The 21,399-nt window shown below is 40.5% G+C and overlaps 1 protein-coding gene across 2 annotated transcripts in view; it reads right to left on the bottom strand.

Moving 5' to 3' along the window:
- The window catches only part of MTCL1 (microtubule crosslinking factor 1), a 166,531-nt gene that overhangs the window by 25,305 nt on the left and 119,827 nt on the right, over positions 1-21,399 (bottom strand). For both annotated transcript variants that reach the window (XM_067547669.1, XM_067547674.1), the window contains exons 9-11: positions 20,965-21,153; positions 8,080-8,247; positions 1,078-1,332 (exon numbers count right to left, since the gene is read on the bottom strand). In XM_067547669.1, the coding sequence (XP_067403770.1) occupies positions 1,078-1,332; positions 8,080-8,247; positions 20,965-21,153 (612 nt within the window). The remainder of the gene's footprint in view (positions 1-1,077; positions 1,333-8,079; positions 8,248-20,964; positions 21,154-21,399) is intronic.

The following is a 21,399-nucleotide window of genomic DNA, read 5'->3' as shown; positions in this document are numbered from 1 at the left end:
TTAACCCACACTATGTATTGCCTAGTGGGTCTCCTTTAGCTCCTCATTGAAACATTTACGGTGAGAACATTCAATACAGAAAGCGTATTCTTTTCATAAACTGGCCATGAAGAACACTGGATTTTCATCAATTTAACATGAAAAACTAATTTGTACATCACCCAAAAGTAACTGCTGCCTAAAAAGCACACAAGTCTGCTGCAATGCAGCTTTTGATGTTCCAGGAACAGAAAGTAACCAGTAAAATGCAGACTCAGAATTTAAGTTGTTTTCTGTTCTTCAGATGCTTAATTTTGATCTTAACAATGGTCAGCCAAAATCTGAGTTTTAACTCATTCAACGTGCAGGTGTGGGTGTGTTTGAGTGTCTTTTCCAGACAAATAATGTCATTGTGTCTATTTGTGATCAAATGTTCAAATCAGTCTCCTGAGCATTTGGGCATGAAAACTCAGTAGCTAGATGGGCAATTACCAAATATGCAACAGAAATAGGATGTTCACAAAATCCATATAAACAGTATCAGACACAGCATTTGAATATTTGGCCTTGCTGTAGCTATTTAATTGTTATCAGCCTGGCTTCTTTAGCATCATTACGTGCATTCCTTTACTAAAGCAAATAATTCAAATAGAGACTAAGCAGTCATAGCAGCTGCATCTTTGGTGGCAAATTTATGGATGGTCAGATTTTCTGGGCAGGCAGCAGTCTGCCAAACCTCAACTAACCTCACCCGTGGAATTTAGATTTTCAGTAAGAAAAAAAAAAGATGCTCAAAAGATTTCAGATGGAGAGAATCAATGTGCCTGCACATGTGTTTGGTAAATGGAACAAGGCAGGAAATGACCTTTAACCTAGAGCTGATTTCTCATATGATAGTAATCCATGTAAGATACTCATTTCCCTTTTTCTCCCCTGTGTTTTTATCGTTGCGTATTATAAGAAATGCTGATGTGGCAAAGATCCCAATTTATTTCTGTGCAGTTTCTTAATAAAGTTTCTCACCCGTGAACTGAATTTGGATGGTACGTATCTATTAGCATATACAGTTAGTCACTTGATCAGCCAATGACCTCTTACCTGTTCTATCCTCCTCAGCAATTCCTTCTTTTGTCGCTCCCACTCTCGCCGCTCTCTGTCTAATCTTTCCAGGAGCTCTGCCTTTTCCCTCTTCCAATTCTTCTCACTGTGCTGGACTTGCCATCGTAGGTCCATCACCAAGCTGTGACTGTCAGCCAGCAATTTCTTGTGCTCCTCTCTCTCCCTCTTGAAAGCCCCCTTTGAATCAGTGGTCAGACCAGTTTCCCCCTGGACTTTTTCACTCTTCCCTTCCAGCTGCCAGTAAAATGAGAAGCTGTTAGTGTATTCTCATTTCCCAGGTAAAGCTTGTGCTAGACAAAGAAAGTCATTTAAAAGTGATACTGTTAATGTTTTCACACCCAAAGTATCACTAACCATAAAATGCAGTTCTGCTCAGGGAAGGTAATGAAAACAATGTCAGTGTAAAAGCAAGGAGTCCCCAATGTTAACAATTTCCAGATCAAATCTGTTCAGTTTACCAATAAAAAGGTAAGGTTTCCAAATGCCAGCTCTGCAAAATCATCCTGGGATCTGAGTGTCACACTGGGCTCTTTTTCTGGCCTGTGCATCTCACCAACAATAAAGATAACACAGGGCCAAATTCTGAGCTCATCATTATACCCATGTAACCACTATGGGCCAGTCATCAGCTATGCTTTGGCTGCTTTGTGAAGCTCCATCAGTGCAGAGCAGCCCTAACACCAGTGGATGTGTCCCCTGGGGAGTCCCTCTGTACAGAGTAATCCCAAAATGGGAACCTCTTATTCCACCCTTACTCACAGCTCCTGGGGAAGGGGAAAGTACCAGGACAAAGATGTGAAGCTGGGGCATCCCCAGGCCTTGGTCCCTTGAGCAGCCTTCAAGCTATGAGTGATTTTACTTCCAGCCTGTCCCAGGATCAATGGGAATGTAAAAGTTACCTAACAATACCTTTCCCCCTCCTCTTCTTCAGTTTGTGCTTAGCTGGACCAGAGGATCTGGCCCACTGTGTTCTAGTGGGTTTGTATAAGGGAAGAATTTGGCCCTGAAACTGTAACTTCATTAACCACTTTGTCAGTAATGCGTGAACCACTATGGATCCAGCTGCTTCTCCCTTGGCTCTGTGGGCAAACAGTAGTAAAAAGTAGCCTCTGCAGCAGTTAGCTGACAAGTACCATATTATTCCTATCGCTGTGCTGACAGCATTTAATGATACTGGTGCACAGACACAGATGTATTGGACTCTTACAGACAATGGGTCTTTTTGTATCCTATTTGCAGCTGTGAAAGCCTAGTGAAGTGAGGTCTGACTACAAAGGGATCCCACTGGCACAATATGGCTTAATCTGCTTAAGTTGTTGACCAACAATCAGAAATACAGGTGCTAGGTTTAGCTCTCTTTAACATAGGATAAAAATTAATATTTGCCAAATGGAAAAAAGTTAAAACAATAAGGGTAGAAATGTTAAACTTCTAAGAGGGTGTACCTAAAAACAGAGAGCAAAACAATAAGGCTGGAATTTCAAAAGCCTTCAGCATTTCCTTAACTCTGCTCTTACTGAAGTTAATGATAAAATTTCCACTGACTTTAATGTGACCCAAGCGAGCATATGTTTACACTGGAGCTGAAAGGTGTAATTCCCAGCTCAAAGAGTCATACCTGTGGTTTCTCTGATTAAACTAGTATGATAAATATAGACACATAGCTGTGGCAGTGCAAGTGGTGGAATGGGTTAGCCACCCCAAGTTTGATCCCATCTGAGACCATAGCTACACATCCATTTTTAGCATACTAGCTTGATCAGAGATAATGCAGCTATGTCTCTTTAAGCTGGAAATCACACCTTCCAGCTCCAAAGTAGACATACTATGAGAGTTAGGATGATCAATCTGGTAGAGTGCTGGAATTTGATTCAGGAGATGTGGGATAAATATGCAACTCTGACACAGACTTCCTATGTGACCTTAGGCAAGTAAGTCCCTTCAGATACCCAATGCTTCAATTTCCTGTCTGTAAAATGAGGATTCTGACCTCATCAGAATCTACCTAACAGAGGCATGTCAGGAGGATAAAATCCATGAATGATTCTGAAGTGCTCAGATACCACTGCCACAAAAGCCGTGTAAGCTCCTAGAGAGGAAATAGGGGGAGCAGCACTTTTAAAAATCCCACCCTAAATAAATAAGAATTATACAAATGTGCTATGTATTAATTTCATTTTAGCACAAGCATGTCAGCCTCAAAAGCTTCTGATTTTTTTACATCAACATAACAGAGTATAGGCCCAATAGAAATATCTACAAAGAATAGATTAACATTAGCTACCACTCTCTCTATAATCATTGTGATGGCAATGATATTCCACCCACCTTTACATCTGAAATGAATAGTTACAAGAATGGTCTTGTGCTCCTCAGTGGACTGTTTTTATTTCTATCTCTCTCCAAGCTTCTTTGTCTTTCTTGCTCACCCCTGGTATCTATAGTGATGGCTAAAGGTGATCTGCAAACAAAGGACTTGGCTATGCATATTAGGCACTATCCTGTCTTGGGTGGTGCAGAGCTACGCAGTTCCTGGGGGAGCACTGGATGGCATTTTATCTTAGACAGGCATCACTGACCATATTCTCCGGTGCAGTGTAGCCACTCAGCTGGACATAAAGCCTCAAAAGTAGCCAATTTTGCTCTCTTCCCTTCCCTCATCCTGGTGCACGCCTGCAAAGGCTGTCCAAAATTTAGCTCAAAAATGTATTAACTTCATTTACTGGAGCAAGGTGTAGCAAATGCTGCCTATTTCCAAGCTCATAATGTAAATAACAAACAAAGAAAAAGCTTCTTATTCATTTTGTTAGAGCTCTCAAACGTGGGTCCAAATGGTTCCAGGTCCACTCTATGCTGCAGCAGGCAGCAGACTGAGGAGTCACAGATACCACTGCAGCCAGCCCACTGGGGGTCAGCCAAGCCATTTTAGTGCTGGATATGGCACTGTTTGCAAAGGGATTTTTCTAGGTGCTGGGGGGTAGGTGGAGGATTGTTGTTACTATTGTTTGATCTCCCCTGGAACGCTATGGGCTAGCTGTTAGCTCCTGCCGGGTTTACTTGGTAGTTGTAACACCACAGAATTATGCATGTTAGGGTTTTACTGCAGAGCCTGGGTCAGCCAACACAGCTAGGAAACCTAAAAAGTCACGTGAAGTAACTTGTATGTGGTTTCCTTATCTCTTAGCCCAATAATGGGTCATTTAGGACACAGTTTTGAAATATTTACAGGTCCCCTTCAAGGGACATTAACACATCTGCAGATTTCCCATCCCATAACAGAAGCCCTAGGTGCTGACTGCTAGAGTGTAATCTCAACCCTACAAATTCGGGTTATCCCTTGGGGAATTATGTCACAACAAGTAATAGCTGTGGCTAGCGTGTTATGTTGTGGAGACTTGCCAGTGACCATAACTAATTCTCAAGATGTCCTGCAGCACTGAAACATCAGATGCAGGCTAAGAAGCAAGCTCCCTGCTTTTGCAATCTTCTTGTAATGTGTGGAGTTTGCACCATCATCCTTTGTAAGTAAATTTATTCTTATGTTTAGGAAATACAGGAAAAAAGCAAACCTTGGCAGGACACATTCTTTCTCGTTCTCCTTGTAATGCTTGTTGCCTAAATATTTTAGAGTAAAATCTTGCCCTTACTGTTGGTGGATGAACAAAAGAAGATATAGCGGATTGGCGTGGTGACAAACAAATGGTAGGCTCCTAAGCCATCCTGCCTGTGAGAGGTAGGATAGCTCAGAGAGTCAGCGGGAGAGGGGGGCATGCTCTAAAAAGGGAGTATCATGCAACTCTTCTGCAGTGTACAACAGACTTCAGATTCTGAGCAGGGAGCTGGTGACTAGACCACACCTCCAAAGCCGCAGACCACAATTCCTTGATTGTGGAACACCAAGATGGCATTCAAGCCGGGTCGTCTTCCCCAAACTCCAGAAATGAACCTGAATGAGGAAAAGTCCTCCCCGCAGCTTCTCTGCCCCAAGTGCACCTGTGCAACACAAAGTAGGGTTTGGCTCTTACACCGATATCTCCCATACTCCAAGCTCTTCTAAATGCTCAGAAAAGCAAGAGTTTTGGTTGGCCCATCTTTTAAAGTCCATCAATCTATTTCATTATCTTAAAATCAAAGCCCAAATACCTTCCTGTAAAGTAAGATGCACTCACAATCCTGCATGTCCAGGCTTTCATTTTTAATGATGTGCACTCTATTAAATCTTCTTGTTATGCTCAAAAGCAGCAGATAATATTATCATTGCCGGCATGGGTACTTTTCTACCAGGAGACTTTTCTCTCCCCTCCCACAACACAGGGATCTTCAGCCATCAAAACTTCAAAGCTGCTTCAGTAACCACAAATTAACAGGTGAACATTTCAAGGCAAATACTCTTTCTAATCTGATTCACTGCTTTGCAGCATATATGGTAAACTATAGTAGTCAGAAGAGCAAGAGAAACCAGGAAGGTCACTGATTCTTTTATTCATAGTGGGGTGTTAGGTGTCTTCATAGTTCTTGCAGCCAGTGGTTAAAGATTCTCACAGGAGGGAGAGATCTCACTACATCTCCTCAGGAGGAGAGGGAGCACTTCTTTGGGTATGTCTACCCTGGAGCGGTAATTCTCAGCTTGGGTAGACATACATGCACTAGCTCTGATGGAGCTAGTGCACTAAAAATAGCAGTGGCTGCATGGGCAGTGGGATGAGCTAGCCATCCTGAGTATGTACCTAGGGTTTCAGACAGGAATGTACATGGTGTGGCTAGCCTGTCCTGCTACTCAGGGTACTGCAGCTATACCACTATTTTTAGTGTGCTACCTCGATCAGAGTTAGTACAGGTTTGTCTGACCAAGCTGGGAATTACACCTGCAACTCCAGTGTAGAAGTACTCTTAATGTGAATCCCAGCCAAGGAGAGAAGGCGAAGCTTTTCCTCTGCTTTTACCAAAGGAGCGGAAGCTGCTTTCCTCATTCCCCCTTATGGTAACGCCTACTCTTTGTAACAGGTAAGAAGCATCCTCCTATCACCATGACATGGTAGGTTGAACCATGATTGACGTGACTGGCTGGGTTGACTGATTAAAGGTTTTATTATTCCATGTTTTCTCAGAATATAAAATGATGTTAATGCAACACTTAAAGCTGATTATTTGGCATAAGTCATTAATCAGTTCCTTTCCCATTTGATTTTGAGAATGAATGTAAATAAAATGTTCTGATTTTCGCTAGTGTTGTTTTGTTATTTCTGTCTTCCTCGTGGTTGTGAGTACATGTATTATATTGCAGTGTGATAATTATCTGGACTATCATAATTGACATTCTGATGATTTATGTGGGATCTTTTTTGATGTTTCATTATTGGGTTTGTTTTTATCATGATGTGCAGATATAATTCAGATATTGGTAAGAGAGTGATCTCCATGTGTTACGTGCTGATCACTTTTATTCTTTGCATTTATTTGGGCTGCAGGGAGGAAGAGCAGGAGAACCAACCACCATCCGACAATTGCCATGTGTCTCGAAATATTACCAGTAGGATCACACAATGATAAAGCTAGCTAGACGGATCTTACTGACCTAATATAACCACTGCTTTGCAGGATGCTAAAGATGGAAACCTATTTTTTCCTGTGTCAGTATGTAGTAAGCCACACTCCTCCACCCACTTATGCCGGTCATGCTGACTACTCTTCCATCTGAATGGCAAAAGTAAAGTGTACATATTCACAAAACCAAGAACACACACAAGCTTCAAACTAACAATTGTAGTTTGCCTCTTTTCTTCTGTTTTGTTCTTTACTCCCATTTAAAGTTTAATTTAAGAAAAACTGCCAACAAGGTTTTTTAAAACAATCATTTGTCAGAATATTTATGCACACTTATAAGCATTTGATCGGAAAACAGAAATCAATTCCACTAAATATAAATGAAAGCTATTCCTGTGCTGTGAGAGAAAAGCCTGTTGCACATGAACTGAGAAAGAAGTGTTCAGGTCTGAATGTTGTGGGTCAGACTGAATCTCTTGACAGTGCTCTGATCTACAGTAAATCCTCTAAAATGCGTCACCTTCTGTGTAGTGAATATTTTTATTATATCTGCTTTCTACAGATGATTTAAAACAACACATCTTTCTACAGATGGCACAAAGCTACAAATCTCTTTTACAGGATCTAAACAATCAATTTTGCCCCTTCGATGCCATATACTAATACTTTAGTCCATCAGATTCAGAAATAAATCCTAGTGGTTTTCTGCTAGCTTGTTTTTATGCCACCTCAGAAAACACAGCACCTCCTGTAAACAGGAGTACATAGCACTGCAGCATCAGGCACATGATTTGGTATATAATAGCCTACAACAGACAAACAAAGCATCCCCTTCAATTGGACACAACACAGCATCATCCAGTGGCTCGGACTTACTGATTTAAACATTAACCCACCAACCTGATGGCTTAATATTACTAATGTACTCTTTTCTTTTCAAAAGCATCTAATGCAGCAGTTTTTGATGTAGCATTCTGAGGCACTGATCTAGCATAGTTACTGCAGTGAATGAGGAACTACTAGGGAAATACCATGATATTAAGAAACTTTTCCCCATCCATACACTGATAAGATACAGGCTCCCACACATTTCATCCCCTTTGCTGAGCAAATCCCAACCCACCCTTGCTTGTAAATAAAATATAAAGGGACAGATTCCTCTATCCTTACTCACATTGAATGAATAGTCACCCTGATGTAACTGAAGTTAATGGGGCTACTCATGGAGTAAGGCACTACTCAAGGTGAGGAAGGCTACAGGAACCTGCCTAAAATAAATAAATATGATCCCTTATCTGGCTGTCATGGATTTCTTATTCTGGTAAATGATTGAACCAATTCTTACCAATTACTTTCACTTAGCTCCAAAACAGCTTGGGAATCAGACCTTTAAATAAAAAGTCACGTGTTTTTTGGCACAGATCTTGGGCACAGTACCTGCTCCAGATGACACTTGAGCTCAGTCCATTCCACCTCCCAAGCAGCCTTGTCTTTGGCGTACTGCTGCTGGAGCCCACGGCGCTCTTGCTCATCGTCCCGGAGCTCGGAACGGAAGTCATCCAACAAGGTTTTCAGAGCATTTAAGAGCCGACGGTTTTCACTTGCCTGCAGGAACAAAAAACAAACCTTTATTAATCCCCCCCCCCTCGTCTTCAAAAGGAAAATGGTCACACTCTTGTCAATTGCATGAAGGAGAAAAGGATCAGACATATAGGATAAGAGGTGACATAAGCATCGTATGAAGAAACCAAATTAGGAATGTTTGCACATGGTCTCTATGCAGTGTCAGTGCTTAAAGAACCTGATCCTGAAAGATGCTCAGCATCTTTCATGGGGGTTGAAGGCACTCACAGTATTTTGAAGGAGGTACTCAGCACCTCTCAGGTTTGAGGCCATAAATAACTTCTATGGCTCTTAAATTTCTAGTTTCAAGCCAAGAAATCATTTCTGATCTTACATGTGCAACTGTGTATCTCATACAGTCATCTGCTGAGCACCAACACTCAAGTATGGGTAAATTATAGATTATGATAAAGGATCCATTTCTGATGCTTTGGCATTATTGACAATTTTTGAAAGTCTCCATTTTGAGCAGAGCAGTGTTATTTAGATCCAGAGTGATTCATTATTCTGCTCTTTAGATGCACCTTCAACCCTGTTCAGTTCTGTATAGGATGGCATTGAGTTAGGGCGCATTCTTTTATTGGAATCAAGTATGCTGTGGGATCTACTTTTCCTCTTTTTGCATGTGATCAGAGAGCAAATCCCTGTCCAAACCATGGGAATATTTTTGCTTTATTTAAAATATTCTATGACAGATACAGTGTTAGGCAGAAACCAGGGAAAGTAAAAGTTAAGTTCAGAGTTAACCTGAAGGCTGCGCAAATACTGAAAAATAATTCTGTGCATATTCATTCAGATCTTTAAATAAATTAATTCTGCCAATGTTCATGAGCCTTTTGGTGTTTGCTTTCTGCAAATATTCTAGTGAACAGCAAATGCAGTGAATTTTAAGCAAAGTATTGTAGAGTATTTGTGAAAAGTTCATCTTGAGTCAGTCAGTAAATCAAAAGTAATCCCCCTGAAACCTGTTTCCAATAGTTGCACTCATCCAATTAAGAAACAGAAATGGATAATGTGATTTATGTGATGAATCAAAAATCCAATCAAAAATTTTCAAAATAAACATCTCACAAATGAGCCACAGACCAAGAATTATGCACAAAATCTATCCAACAAATTATTTTGAACAACAATGACCTTTAAGAAAATTACAATATGTTAGCAGGCAATTTACGAGTAGTAAAAGTGGGAAAACTCATTGAATATATTCATTACAAATTATTCAGCTGGCTTTCATTAATGTGTAATTTAACACTGCTACCATGGGAAGACTTAAATTTGCTGATTTGATGCACAGGTGCTTGACTCATTCCTTCTGTTTTCTCACTAACTTTGTCACTTTCTGGCTTCTACCTATTCTTCTCATCTGTTCCCTGATGAAGTCCCAATATTGGTGTTATATACAGATGGAGCAATTAATGCTCACAGCAATTTAAACATGAGACAAAAAGGATTCAGACTGCAAAATTCAGATCCACATTTACAACACCCCAAAGTCTAGGTGTGACTGTATCTGATGCACTGATCTGTCCCATTATAAAGATTGAGGCCATCTGCAAATTCCAGATCTGGGTTTGGATTTTAAACAACCCCCAAAGTTCAAGGTTCAGCCCCAGTTGTTTGTCTGGGACACAGGAGAGCCAACATAAACATTTTTCCCCCATAATCATTTGCAATTATTGACTTGAAATTAAATGCTAAATGCAGAAAGAAACTCATAAAACCAGAAGTGCCATACCACATAATTCTCATTTTGTTCTCTTTAGGGACTGTCTAAAATCTTTCTAATGATCCCTGCAGGGTTTCATAGATTCCTTGGTGCATAGAGATTCACACCAGATTCTGCAGACTTCTATGGTTCTGTAGTATGGGCTTACAAAGAATCAGAAATTAGAGAGCTAAAAGACCCATTAGATCAGCTATTCCATCCCCCCACCAATGCAGGTTTACTCTCAATATTATATTTTCTGATACTTTGTCCAATGTAGTTTGAAATACAGAATTTTGCATGGAAAACCAAACTGTAATCACTAGTCAAACATGCCAAGTAGCCTTATAAAAAATTGCAGTCTGCATTATTCCAAACCATATGGTTAATTAGGAAAGAAAATGCTATACACATGGGAAAATGACTGCAGGTGAGTCACTGACTTAACCGTAATTGTTTGGACTGAGGGAAGAAATGAGTTGTTGCTACATGCAACACTGTATAGCACAGGATTTTAAAACAGGCACACCCAAAGAAACAGAAGTAAGTCCATTGCTATTTAATGCATGTTAGAAAGTGTCGCATCCTAAATAAGCACATAATATCACCTATTTATCAACATATTGGTGAGATGTTACAGTTACTACCCTGAGCTTTATTCTGCTGTCCATTAAAGGCCAGATTTTCATAAGAGATTTTCAGAAGATTTTCAGCTGTTGTTTAAAAATGAAAATAAATGGGTCTTTTGTAAATCTGGCCATAGTATCACAGTGGAAAGTACTAGGTGCTGAGCACTTGAAAATCTGGCCCTACAAGAGTCATGAGGTGCTCTTATTCAAGGATTTTATTCTGTGTTCTCTGCTGTGGCCTGTCAAGGTGTTTGTCTAGCAATTTAACTGAAAGATTGCTTACACCAGGGATTCTCAAACCTTTTTTGCTGGGACACCCTTTGAAAATATTTCAGGCTCTGACGACCCCCCCACCCCAAAAGTGATGACCCTCCCCATGCGGTGCCATCCTTACTGGCATGTACAGGGGCTGACAACTCGCAACCCCCCATAATAACCTCATGAACTCCTGAAGGGTCACAACCCCCAGTTTGAAACCCCCTGGCTTACTCCCATTTGGAGAAGAGGGCAGAATTAAGAACTGCAGGAAAATAAGAGCAATTTGCACTGTAACAACTTAGTAAAATCCTCCTGGAGTTTCCCCTATGCATGTACCAAACATTCCACAAAAATATTCAGCACAAGTTAACGGTATCCTCTGTATTGTCACAGGCCAGAATTTATAAGCATCTCTACTCCCTTGTATTACAGGACACACCAATCCTCTTGCTATAGGGCAAAAACACATACACAGTGGAAGCAACTAAAAAAATCTCAAATATACACATTTCGTAACAAAACAACTTAACCTTTAGAGCACTTCTGCTCCTCAGTAGAAGCTTTTCCCCTTCCCCCTCCTTCCTCAGAGCAAAACAAGACAGCTGCCAGCTCAATTGTCTTCTTTCTTCCTGGTCAAAAACTGGACAGCCTCCCTGCCTACCTCCTTGTGGCTACCTAAGTTGCCTCCCCACACTATCACACAGATGGGTCTAGGGGATTTGGCCCTGTACAATGGAGCCAAGTTATAGGGACACTGTCAACAGGAATATAGCGGTAGATTTTCAAAGGCACAAATGGCAATTAGACACCTAACTCCAACTGAAAGTCAATGGAAGATAGGCCCCTAATCCAAATGGCAGTTAGGCATCTAACTGCCATTTGTGCTTTTGAAAATCTTCTCTCTAGTCAATTCACACAAAGTTAAAAGCAGCTTTAGGCATTACACCTGCCTCTCAGTCCCACTGTAAATTTTTCTGGTTTTACAATCATATTTTCGTACATTTAAAAAATATTTCCCCCACCACTGCTGTGTAAAAACTCTCACCAACTGAGTGACTGCACAAGAGAAACAGTGAAAATAACCATTCACAAAGCAGTTAAATGCACCACATAAACCAACTGAGGGAAAATATTACTTTTTTAATCTCTTTCGGTTCTAGTGATCTCAGGTGTAAACTATAACTGGGCTAGGTTAACAATACATTTCAGAAAGAAGTGTTATTCTTAAATTGATTATGTTTGCCATGGGAATCATAGCTTTGAATAGCCTAATGTTTGTGCTTGTAAAACTCCAACCATAAAATCATGTAAAAACTAGGTTTATTAAATAAACAGAAAGTAATTAGCTGTTCTAGAGAAGAGTCTATGGAGCCACAATATAGGTTAGCAGAGGGCGGGGGTACAGGTATGCCTATCTCCACAGGAGGGCTTTGAAAGTCACTATTATGGACTGGATGTAGCCACTCCCCATGGTAGCTGGAGTTCTAACTAGATTGCCAGTGTAAGCCCAGTTTTGATTACATCCCTCTAATTTCCTCAAAATGCTTTCTGCATGAAATTCCTCATAGAATCATAGAATCATAGAATATTAGAGTTGGAAGGGACCTCAGGAGGTCATCTAGTCCAACCCCCTGCTCAAAGCAGGACTAACCTCTGCTATATCATCCCAACCAGGGCTTTGTCAAGCCGCAGCTTAAAAACCTCTAAGGATGGAGATTCCACCACCTCCCTAGGTAACCCATTCCAGTGCTTCACCACCCTCCTCATCTGTAGTCAGAGAGGGTTTTTTTGTTTGTTTGTTTGTTTGGTTTTTTTTTTTGGGGGGGGGAGGCAAATTTGAAGGGATTTAGACAAGGTATTTCGGAGATGAAGGTCTTTAAAAAAATTAGGAGAAATTTTAGAAAATTATTTGACTTTTGTTGGTAAAGAGACAAATGAAATAAACATGAATTTTGTGAACAAAGTCATTTTAATCATTAAGAGTCCTGAGGTATCTAGGGCTCAGTCCTGTATGTTGCTAACTGCTCTGGACTTGATCCAGCAAAGCACATAAGCACATATTTAATTTTAAACAGATGAATAATCCCACTGATATCAAACAGTGGCTCTTATGCCCTTCCTGCTCCTCCCATGGGCCAGTGTACTGGATGAGGTAACGGGAAATGGGGTGTGGATACGGTTCCCTGCATGTCCTTGGGGACATTGGCAGACACTGTACTGTAGAGCAGAAGGGTCCCAACTGACTGACCTCTGATCAGAGAAACTCAAAAGTAGCTTAAAATTACTGTGTGCCTGTCTGCTACAGCGAAGGATCAGTCTGTGCAATAAGGAAATAAGTGTTTACAACAAGTTTTCACTACTAATGATTTTATCTGCATTCTGAAAAAACCTCAACTATCCCCTCCCCCCCACAAGGAAATTCCCAGGGGAAAAAAGTAAATATCAATTAAGTATAAAAACTATTTGTATGTGTAATTATAAACCCATGTCTGACCACCTTTTCCCCTCCAGCCTGGAGAAGTTTGGGTTCAGGTGGCAGAGCAAACATTAGCTTGGGATCATCTCAATCCATTGTTTTCCCCTGATAATTTCGTTTAATATTTTAGCAGCAGGCAGGGAAGTGCCAGCAGCTTAGTATGGCAGGGAGTCAAAAACAAAAACGTCAGGAGCAGCCACAACAGAGGAGATCTCAAGAAGCACATTTCCTCTCTGTGGCCGCTGATTCAGGCAAGAGTGGAGCTGGATCTTGGTGCAAATCATTCTAGTATATTTAAATACTAATTACTATTCCTTAAGGCTTTTTTTGTTTAAACTAAGCTTTGAAAGAAAGGCAAATATCGTATAAGCCAAAATATAACTGAGGATTTTGCTTGAACCTCCAGAGCACAAAATATAAGTATATTTGTTTTTACTGCTCTTTACTGAGGGAGCAGAGATAGGGAAACTCTCTTGTTTCCTCTCCTCCGTTCTCACACCACCCAGCAGGCATTTCAGCCTTTCCACTCAACCAACAAGACCTCTCCCCTAGGCAACACCCTCCGCCTCATATTTCCCTTCAAGCAATATTAATTAATATCATACTCCCCTTCAAGCAATGGGATGCCAGCCTCAATCTGCCTGCTTGTCTCCCTACTGCCTTTCTTCTCTGCTCTTGTACGTTTGCCAGTTCCATGTCAGTTCTTCCTTGTGAACTTCTGATATAACCCATGCTGGTTCCTAGCCTGAGGGAGTAAGTCAGCATCATGGAGACTTGAATTGTGTCAGGAAGGACAGGCTGAAGTGAGAGTGACATCTAGTCAAGTAAGGTGTGAAGAGAGAAATGACAGAGAGGATCGCTCCTCTCAAGAGTATCTATCCTGTCTCCCAGCAGCAAGAACACCCCCCCTCCCAAGCACACCTCTCTCCCACAAACGCTAGGAAAATGGCCAGTCCCTAAGGTGATGTTCACTTGGAGATTAACCAGCATTTTAAGGGCTAAAGTCATAATTCTTAAAAGCAGCAATTGATTTGGGGTGCCTCAATTTTTGGGTGTCCAATATGCAACAGGTCTCAAGCTAGGTACCGAAAACAGAGCACCCACAACTAGAGGCCACTCTTTAAAATTATGGCCTCAGTGTTAAGGATTTTTCTCCAAGCAATTCCTCTTTCAAGATAGGGGTGGGAGAGTCTGAAGCAAAAAGAATTGCTGAAAAGGCCACCAGCCTATAAAACATTGAACATGAACACGGGTTACTCAAAGTTACAGTAAATCCCTTTCCTGACCTACTTCTCTCAGTCACACACAGATTATTACAGGAATTCCTTCTTAAAGGGAAGCGTGAAATAAAGTTTAAATCTGCTGGTTCAAATCCCAATTTTGAGAGGAGACCCCTTCTACCCACAGCACTTGCTACTGAGCTCTGTTCCCTCCACAGGAGCTGGAGCTGTGGCTCTAATCCCACCACCCACACATACATACACTGCCATATATCCAGAGCTGGGAGTTTCTCAAGGAGACAATATTAAAGGACAACTGCAAACTGTACCAATGCAAAGGAAAGATAGGAAGAACAATAAGAGGCCAATATGGCTCCTCAGGAACTCTTTCTAGACCTAAAATACAAAAAGAAACCCTACAAAAAGAATAAATATGGATAAATTGCTAAGGAGGAGGAATACGAAAGAACAACACAAGCATATAGGAACAAAATCAGAAAGGCTCAGGGATAAAATGAGTTATGCCTAGCAAGGGACATCAAAGGTGATAAAAAGTTCTTTAAATGCATTGGAAACAAGAGAAATTTGAAGGAAAGTATAAGTCCTTTACATAGCAGGGAAGGAGAGCTAATAACTGATGACATCAAGAAGGCTGATGTGATTAAAGCCTGGTTTGCTTCAGTCTTCACTAAAAAGATTAATGGTGACCAGATACGCAACACAATCAATATTAACAAGGAGAAAGGAATGCAAGCCAAAACAAGGAAAAAACAGGTTGAAGAATAGTTATACAAGTTAGATATATTCAAGTCAGTAGGGCCTGACGAAATTCATCCTAGGGTACTTAAGGAACCAGCTGAAGCAATCTTGGAACCATTAGCAACTATCTTTGAGAACTCCTGGAAGCTGGGTGAAGGTCCAAGAAAACTGAAGAAACGCAAATATAATACCTATCTTTAAAAAGGGTAACAAAGATGACTTGGGCAATTATAGACCAGTCAGCCTAATTTCAATATCTACAAAGATACGGGAACAAATTATTAAACAATCAATTTGTGAGCACCTGGAGGACAATGGGTTATAAGGAATAGACAGGATGGATTTGTCAAGAACAACATACCAAACCAACCTCATTTCCTTCTTTGACAGGGTTACTGGCCTACTGAATAGAAGGGGAAGCAGCAGATGTGATAAATCTTGATGTTAGCAAGGCTTTTGACACAGTGCCACATGATATTCTCAAAAGCAAACTAGGGAAATGTGATCTAAACGAAATTACTATAAGGTGGGCACACAATTGCTTGAAAGACAATACTCAAAGAGTAGTTATCAATAATTTGCTGTCAAAATGGAAGGGTATATCTAGTTCCAGAGAAGTTATTCCTGAGTCCGGTACAATTAAATATTCTCATTAATGACTTGGATAATGGAATGGAGAGTATGCTCATACAATCTGCAGATGACATTAAATGGGGAGGGTTGCAAGCATTTTGGAGGACAGGATTAGAATTCAAAATAACTGCCAAATGGGAGAATCAGTTTGAAATAAACAAGAAGAAATTCAATAAAGACACCTGCAAAATTCACTTTGGAAGTAAAAATTAAATACAAAACGGGGAATAACTAGCTAGACAGTAGTACTGCTGAAAGTGATCTGGGCGTTATAGAGGATCACAAAGTGAATACGAGTCAATAACGTGATACAGCTGTGAAAAAGGCTAATATTCTGAGGTGTATTAACAGAGTTGTCATATGAAAGACACGAAAGGTAATTATTCTGCTCTGCTGGGCAGTGAGGAAGTCTCAGCTGGAGTCCTGTGTCCAATTCTGGGCACCACACTTTAGGAAAGCTATAAACAAATTGGAGACAATCTAGAGGAGAGCAACACAAATGATATAAGATTTAGAAAACCTGACGTAGGAGGAAAGGTTAAAAAACTGGTTATGTTTAATCTTAAGAAAAGAAGACTGAGAGGGATCCTCAGTCTTCAAATACGTGAAGTGCTGCTATAAAGAGGATGACGATCAACTGTTCTCCATGTCCACTGAAGGTAGGACAATGGGTTTATTATGCAGCAAGAGAGATTTAGGTTAGATATTAAGAAAAACTTTCTAGCTGTAAGGGTAGTTAAGCTCTGGTATATGCTTCCTTGGAAGGCTGTGGAATCCCCATCACTGGATGTCTTTAAAAACAGGCTGAACAAACACCAGTCAGGGGTGGTTTACGTTACCTGGTCCTTCCACAGAACAGAGGGCTTGACTTGATAACTTTTCAATGTCCCTTCCACCCCTACATTTCTATGGGTCTACGGTATAGAATAGTGGGAGTGTTTTTGGAAAGGAGGTATTTCCTCCTAGGATCCCAGAATGAGGGGTGTTTGTTCCCAGGACAAACTTTGTGAAACAAGCATCCTACAGCAGAGGCGGCTGACAGCTCTAAAACAGGAACTTTAGGGTCAAGTGTTGGTTTCTTGAGGCCTGACTGGACAATTGCATATTCAGGGAGGTTTGCAGGTTGACGTCTTTGAGGGAGATGTTGATTAAATCAACCACTAATAAGCTATGTTCTCCTCAGTGGCTTTTGGCAACTATGAGTGGCCAGGGTCTATTTCACATATTGTGGCCCAGACATCTCTTAGAGCTTCCATGGAACTCACTTTTGGTACTGGGATTCCATTGGGGAAAGTGGGGTGACCCCTTCTTTGCTCCAATTTTGTTGTCACTAATAAATAACTATGTATTAATGATTTAAAAAAAAAATCTGGAATAATTTACAAACAGAGGTTTATATTGGAAATCCTGTAATGTGTATAGAGTAAGGGCTAGACCCTAGAAGGTCAAGAAACTCTATGGATGTTCCAAGTGAAGAGGGCTTGCAGGGTTGTGCCCTCCACTCGCAGTAATATAGACATTTTGAGTCAAATACACACTAGTGTACCTGAGAGCAGAATACATTTGCAACAGGAGCAAAGCATGGCTGTTTTAGTGCCTTAAATTTGCTACAGGATCAGAATTAACCTGCAATGAGGTTTCCCTTTTTTGCATTAGAGAGTGATGTGACCCTTCATTGCCACTAATAACTAGCTGGAAGCCCAATAGCAGTAGACCATTTTAACTCTCAATATACCTGTCAAATACACAGTACTTGGAAATTCCAGAGTGTAGTGTATGCTGTGCAGAGTAACATACAGTGATGCAGGGGCATGGAAATGCAGAATAGCTCCTGAAATAGGTAATATTTAGCAACCTTGCTATTCTTGCAATAGTCACACAACACATTTCCTGGTTAGAAGGTAGAAAACTTGTTTTGCCTTCACAAATCCACTGAAGTCCCATGCAGCATGCATTAGACATATCTGCTTCTATCAGCAGGGGTGCTGAGCCATAATCTGTTACTATGGCTCATTTTCCTTAAGTGAGATTCCTGGAAATGCTGAATTAGAAGGGCACGTAACACTTATAAAAATGAATTATATTCATGCTACTTACCACTGTTGCCACTTTAATTGAAATTAATCTCAGAGCAATGATTCTTTCAGAGAGGACATATTTTATTCATATATTCTTGATTGGTGAGATTGCTGTTTAACGCTGTACTTGAAAAGCTAATATATGGCTGAAGCTCATTGAGATGGTACTGGTTTATATTTATTTTACTCATTCGTAGACTAATTTAGTCTACAAGGTGAACATGGTTATATGATGTGTTTATGAGCATTCCTTCAGTGCCCTGCCTCAGCCTCTTTCTCCAGGGGAGACCATGGTGATACGTAAGGGATTGGTGAGCTATATTCCCAGAAAGGGCAGCTTTTGACCTCCAACAAGACTATTAATAGTAAAACCTTCCCAAGTCAGACATCTGAGTGCCAGACTAACGAAATGAATACAATCTGGGTAGCCCATTTTACATGAAAACATCTACTGGATGAAGGCTCTGGGTACTTTTCACTGCATGGTAGCTAGAGAATGGAGGTCTCAGTTACTGAAGGGCTGAAAGCAAAGGCAAAATGCACCACAGTTGTTCACAGGCTGTAAGAACAGCATGCAGCTCTTTATAGGCCATACTTTTGTGGTTTCGTCTGTGTCTCACAAAAAAAAGTATAAGCCTTGATCCTATGAAGTAGGTGCGAAAGCCCTGTGAACCCCCTAGAAACAATCCTAATCTTACTACAGGATGGAGACAAACAGTTTCCTACAGTGGATCTATTAGACCACACAGCCATCACAAATGCTGTACTAATAGTATAGGACCAGATCTTGCCCTGTGGAGCCTTACATGGAGATGGCCCTCTGAGAGTCAATGTCCCTCAACATGAATGGAAAGCGAGCCCTCGCAAAACCAGATCCACGGAGAACTTGGAGGGTCTGTGGCTCTGCAAAGGGCCATTAGAGGGAGTTGGAGGGAGAAGAGTAGGGAGTGCAGACACACATACTATTCCCCAAACCCAGTGGAAATTGCAGTGGAAAGTTAATAAAGCCTGAGACAATATTCATTTTCTTGCAGATTCCCTCTGCACTGTGGTTCCTGCTCCCCCCCTGTTCTAACACCAGCACAGTCCAGGAAGCACATAGCAGCACTGCTTCAGTTGCAATTTACCTCACTGAATATGAGTCTTGCGCAAGGCACAACATTCTATGTTTGTCCACAAATAGTTCCACATAATGGAAGGTCTCTGCTTTAGCATCTTCCTTTTTAAAATCCTAAGAAATTTCTCATAAAGGACTATGTTAAAAGCTCTAACTCTGTCTCCTTTTGAGTGTCCATTATTCTTTGCAGGCATTCTGCCATATTCAGTACACAGGGTAACAAGGTGTACAATGCACAGGGCAGAATTATATGGTAAATTAGATGGGGTCCTGCTTATCAGTTCCTGGTCTTAGTCCTTATCTTCAAAATGCTTCCTGGCCTGGACTCAGGGTAGGTAAAAGATAGTCTAAAGCTCTCTCTTAATAAGAGTAAAGCTTGTCTGTGCAGGAGACAGAACTTTCAATGGGAGTGGTCCAAAACTGTGGAATAAACTCTCCCAGGAACTAAGGACTATCACAAACCTCCCTAGCTTCCACTCCAAGTGCAAGGTTCTTTTCTTTGACCTTGACTTCTCCAACAAAGACATAGCAACAGATCATATAAATATATAAACAAAACACACCACTGCACACAGGATGAGAGAACAAACAACATGTGACCATTGTGTAGTTACATAGCTTAGTACACTACTGGAAGGTGCTCAGATACTACGCTGATGACCACAGTATAAAAGCCTATATAGAATAGAGTAGAATTTAGGACCAACTTCGATTTGCAATTATTTAATATAAATCTGAAGAAATCTGAATTGACACTGTTGTCAGTCAGAGGACAGTAGAGCCCTCAGTTGTCAGGATGGATGGTATGCAGCAAATGAAGGCAGAAATGTGAAGTGAATAATGCTAGGGGGATGTTCACTGCTTAATGGACAAAAAAATAAATATTGAATAGCCGTCTAATTTACCACACACTTTCCAAACTGAACACTGAATGAAGCATGAGGAAAAATAATATGTGATCCTGTAACTATAGACAAAATACATCATAATGCACATACACATGAGTCAGAGTTAAATTAGAGCAACATTTGTATAAAGATGGAAGTTAAAAGGAATAATAAACTTACTGCATTTTGTTTTACTGTCCTACTGGAACACTTATTAACTGTTAATTTTATACTCTTTTGTATTAATTTTTTACTCTCTAGTAATATTCAATACTTAGCCTTTGAACCATTTAAAAATATATTCCCAACCTGAATATATTCCCAACTGCTGACTAGATTTCATTTATTGAAGATTAAATTGTTCACACTTGCCTAGGCCCACCCCAAGCTGGACATGGTGCAGGAGCTCCCAGGAGGGAGGTGAGAGAGAACGGATAGGATTTGTCTTTAGCCATTTAAAAAAGTTGTCCAATGACTTAAAAGAAGTTTGGCATTACTTTTTCATCATCTTTAAGGAAGACATTAAATACATGTGCTGGATTCTTACATTATTTAAATGAAATAAAAAGCACCCCTCCTTTGTAATGGCTAGATGGTAAAATGCAATCGAATTGCTCGGGCAAGATGAGCATGTAAATTCTGCAAGCCATCAGATATTGATATATTTTTCTGGGCAAGCAGCCACAAGAGGAAATGGGATTTTTCACTCCTAGCATCTGCTAAGAGGACAGTAATAATCACATGACTCCTGATTAAATATAGATATAATGGATCAAACCCATTAAAGTTGCTGTATAGCTAGACCTGCAGTTATGTGTACAATTCCAGGAATTTAGATAAAATAGAACAGCAGCAAAACAAAATGAATGCCACTAAAAAAATCTAGAGCATTAATTCCCAGGATGTGATGTGCAACTCCCTTCTGGTGTGGTACCTGCTTTTGATGCTGCAATAGTTCTGCAGTTTGCAGCTGTGGTCCATGGTCAGTGCTCTCCGATGCGGAATGTTGGGAAAAATCCATCAGTGCAAACACAAGGTCGTCCTCCTCCTCATCTCGTTCCAGGTCATCTCCTTTTTGTTCAGACTGAATGCCAAATTCTGGTAGGGCATCAAGGTGCTCAATCTAAAATGGCAAGAGAATGAGCTCCACTGTTTCTGGATTAACTGCGCAGTGACAAAAAAATCTTCTTAAGACTGGAGAAAAGGGATCTCATTGGGTGCTGCAATTTATTAAATCTCATTCTGTACACCAGTGAGACTGTTATTACACAACATAACATGAACACAACCCAGCACATTGAAAACCACTGAAAAGATGCTTTGCTATTAGGTGTTGATTTAGTTTACACAGAAGCAGAATAGTATAATA

The sequence above is a fragment of the Emydura macquarii genome, unplaced genomic scaffold (assembly GCF_026122565.2).
Source record: "Emydura macquarii macquarii isolate MOO-44397 ecotype Brisbane River unplaced genomic scaffold, CSIRO-AGI_Emac_v2 contig_212, whole genome shotgun sequence".
Lineage (NCBI taxonomy): Eukaryota > Metazoa > Chordata > Testudines > Chelidae > Emydura > Emydura macquarii.
The sequence above is the reverse complement of the archived record's forward strand: the minus strand, read 5'-3'. Positions and strand labels throughout refer to the sequence as shown.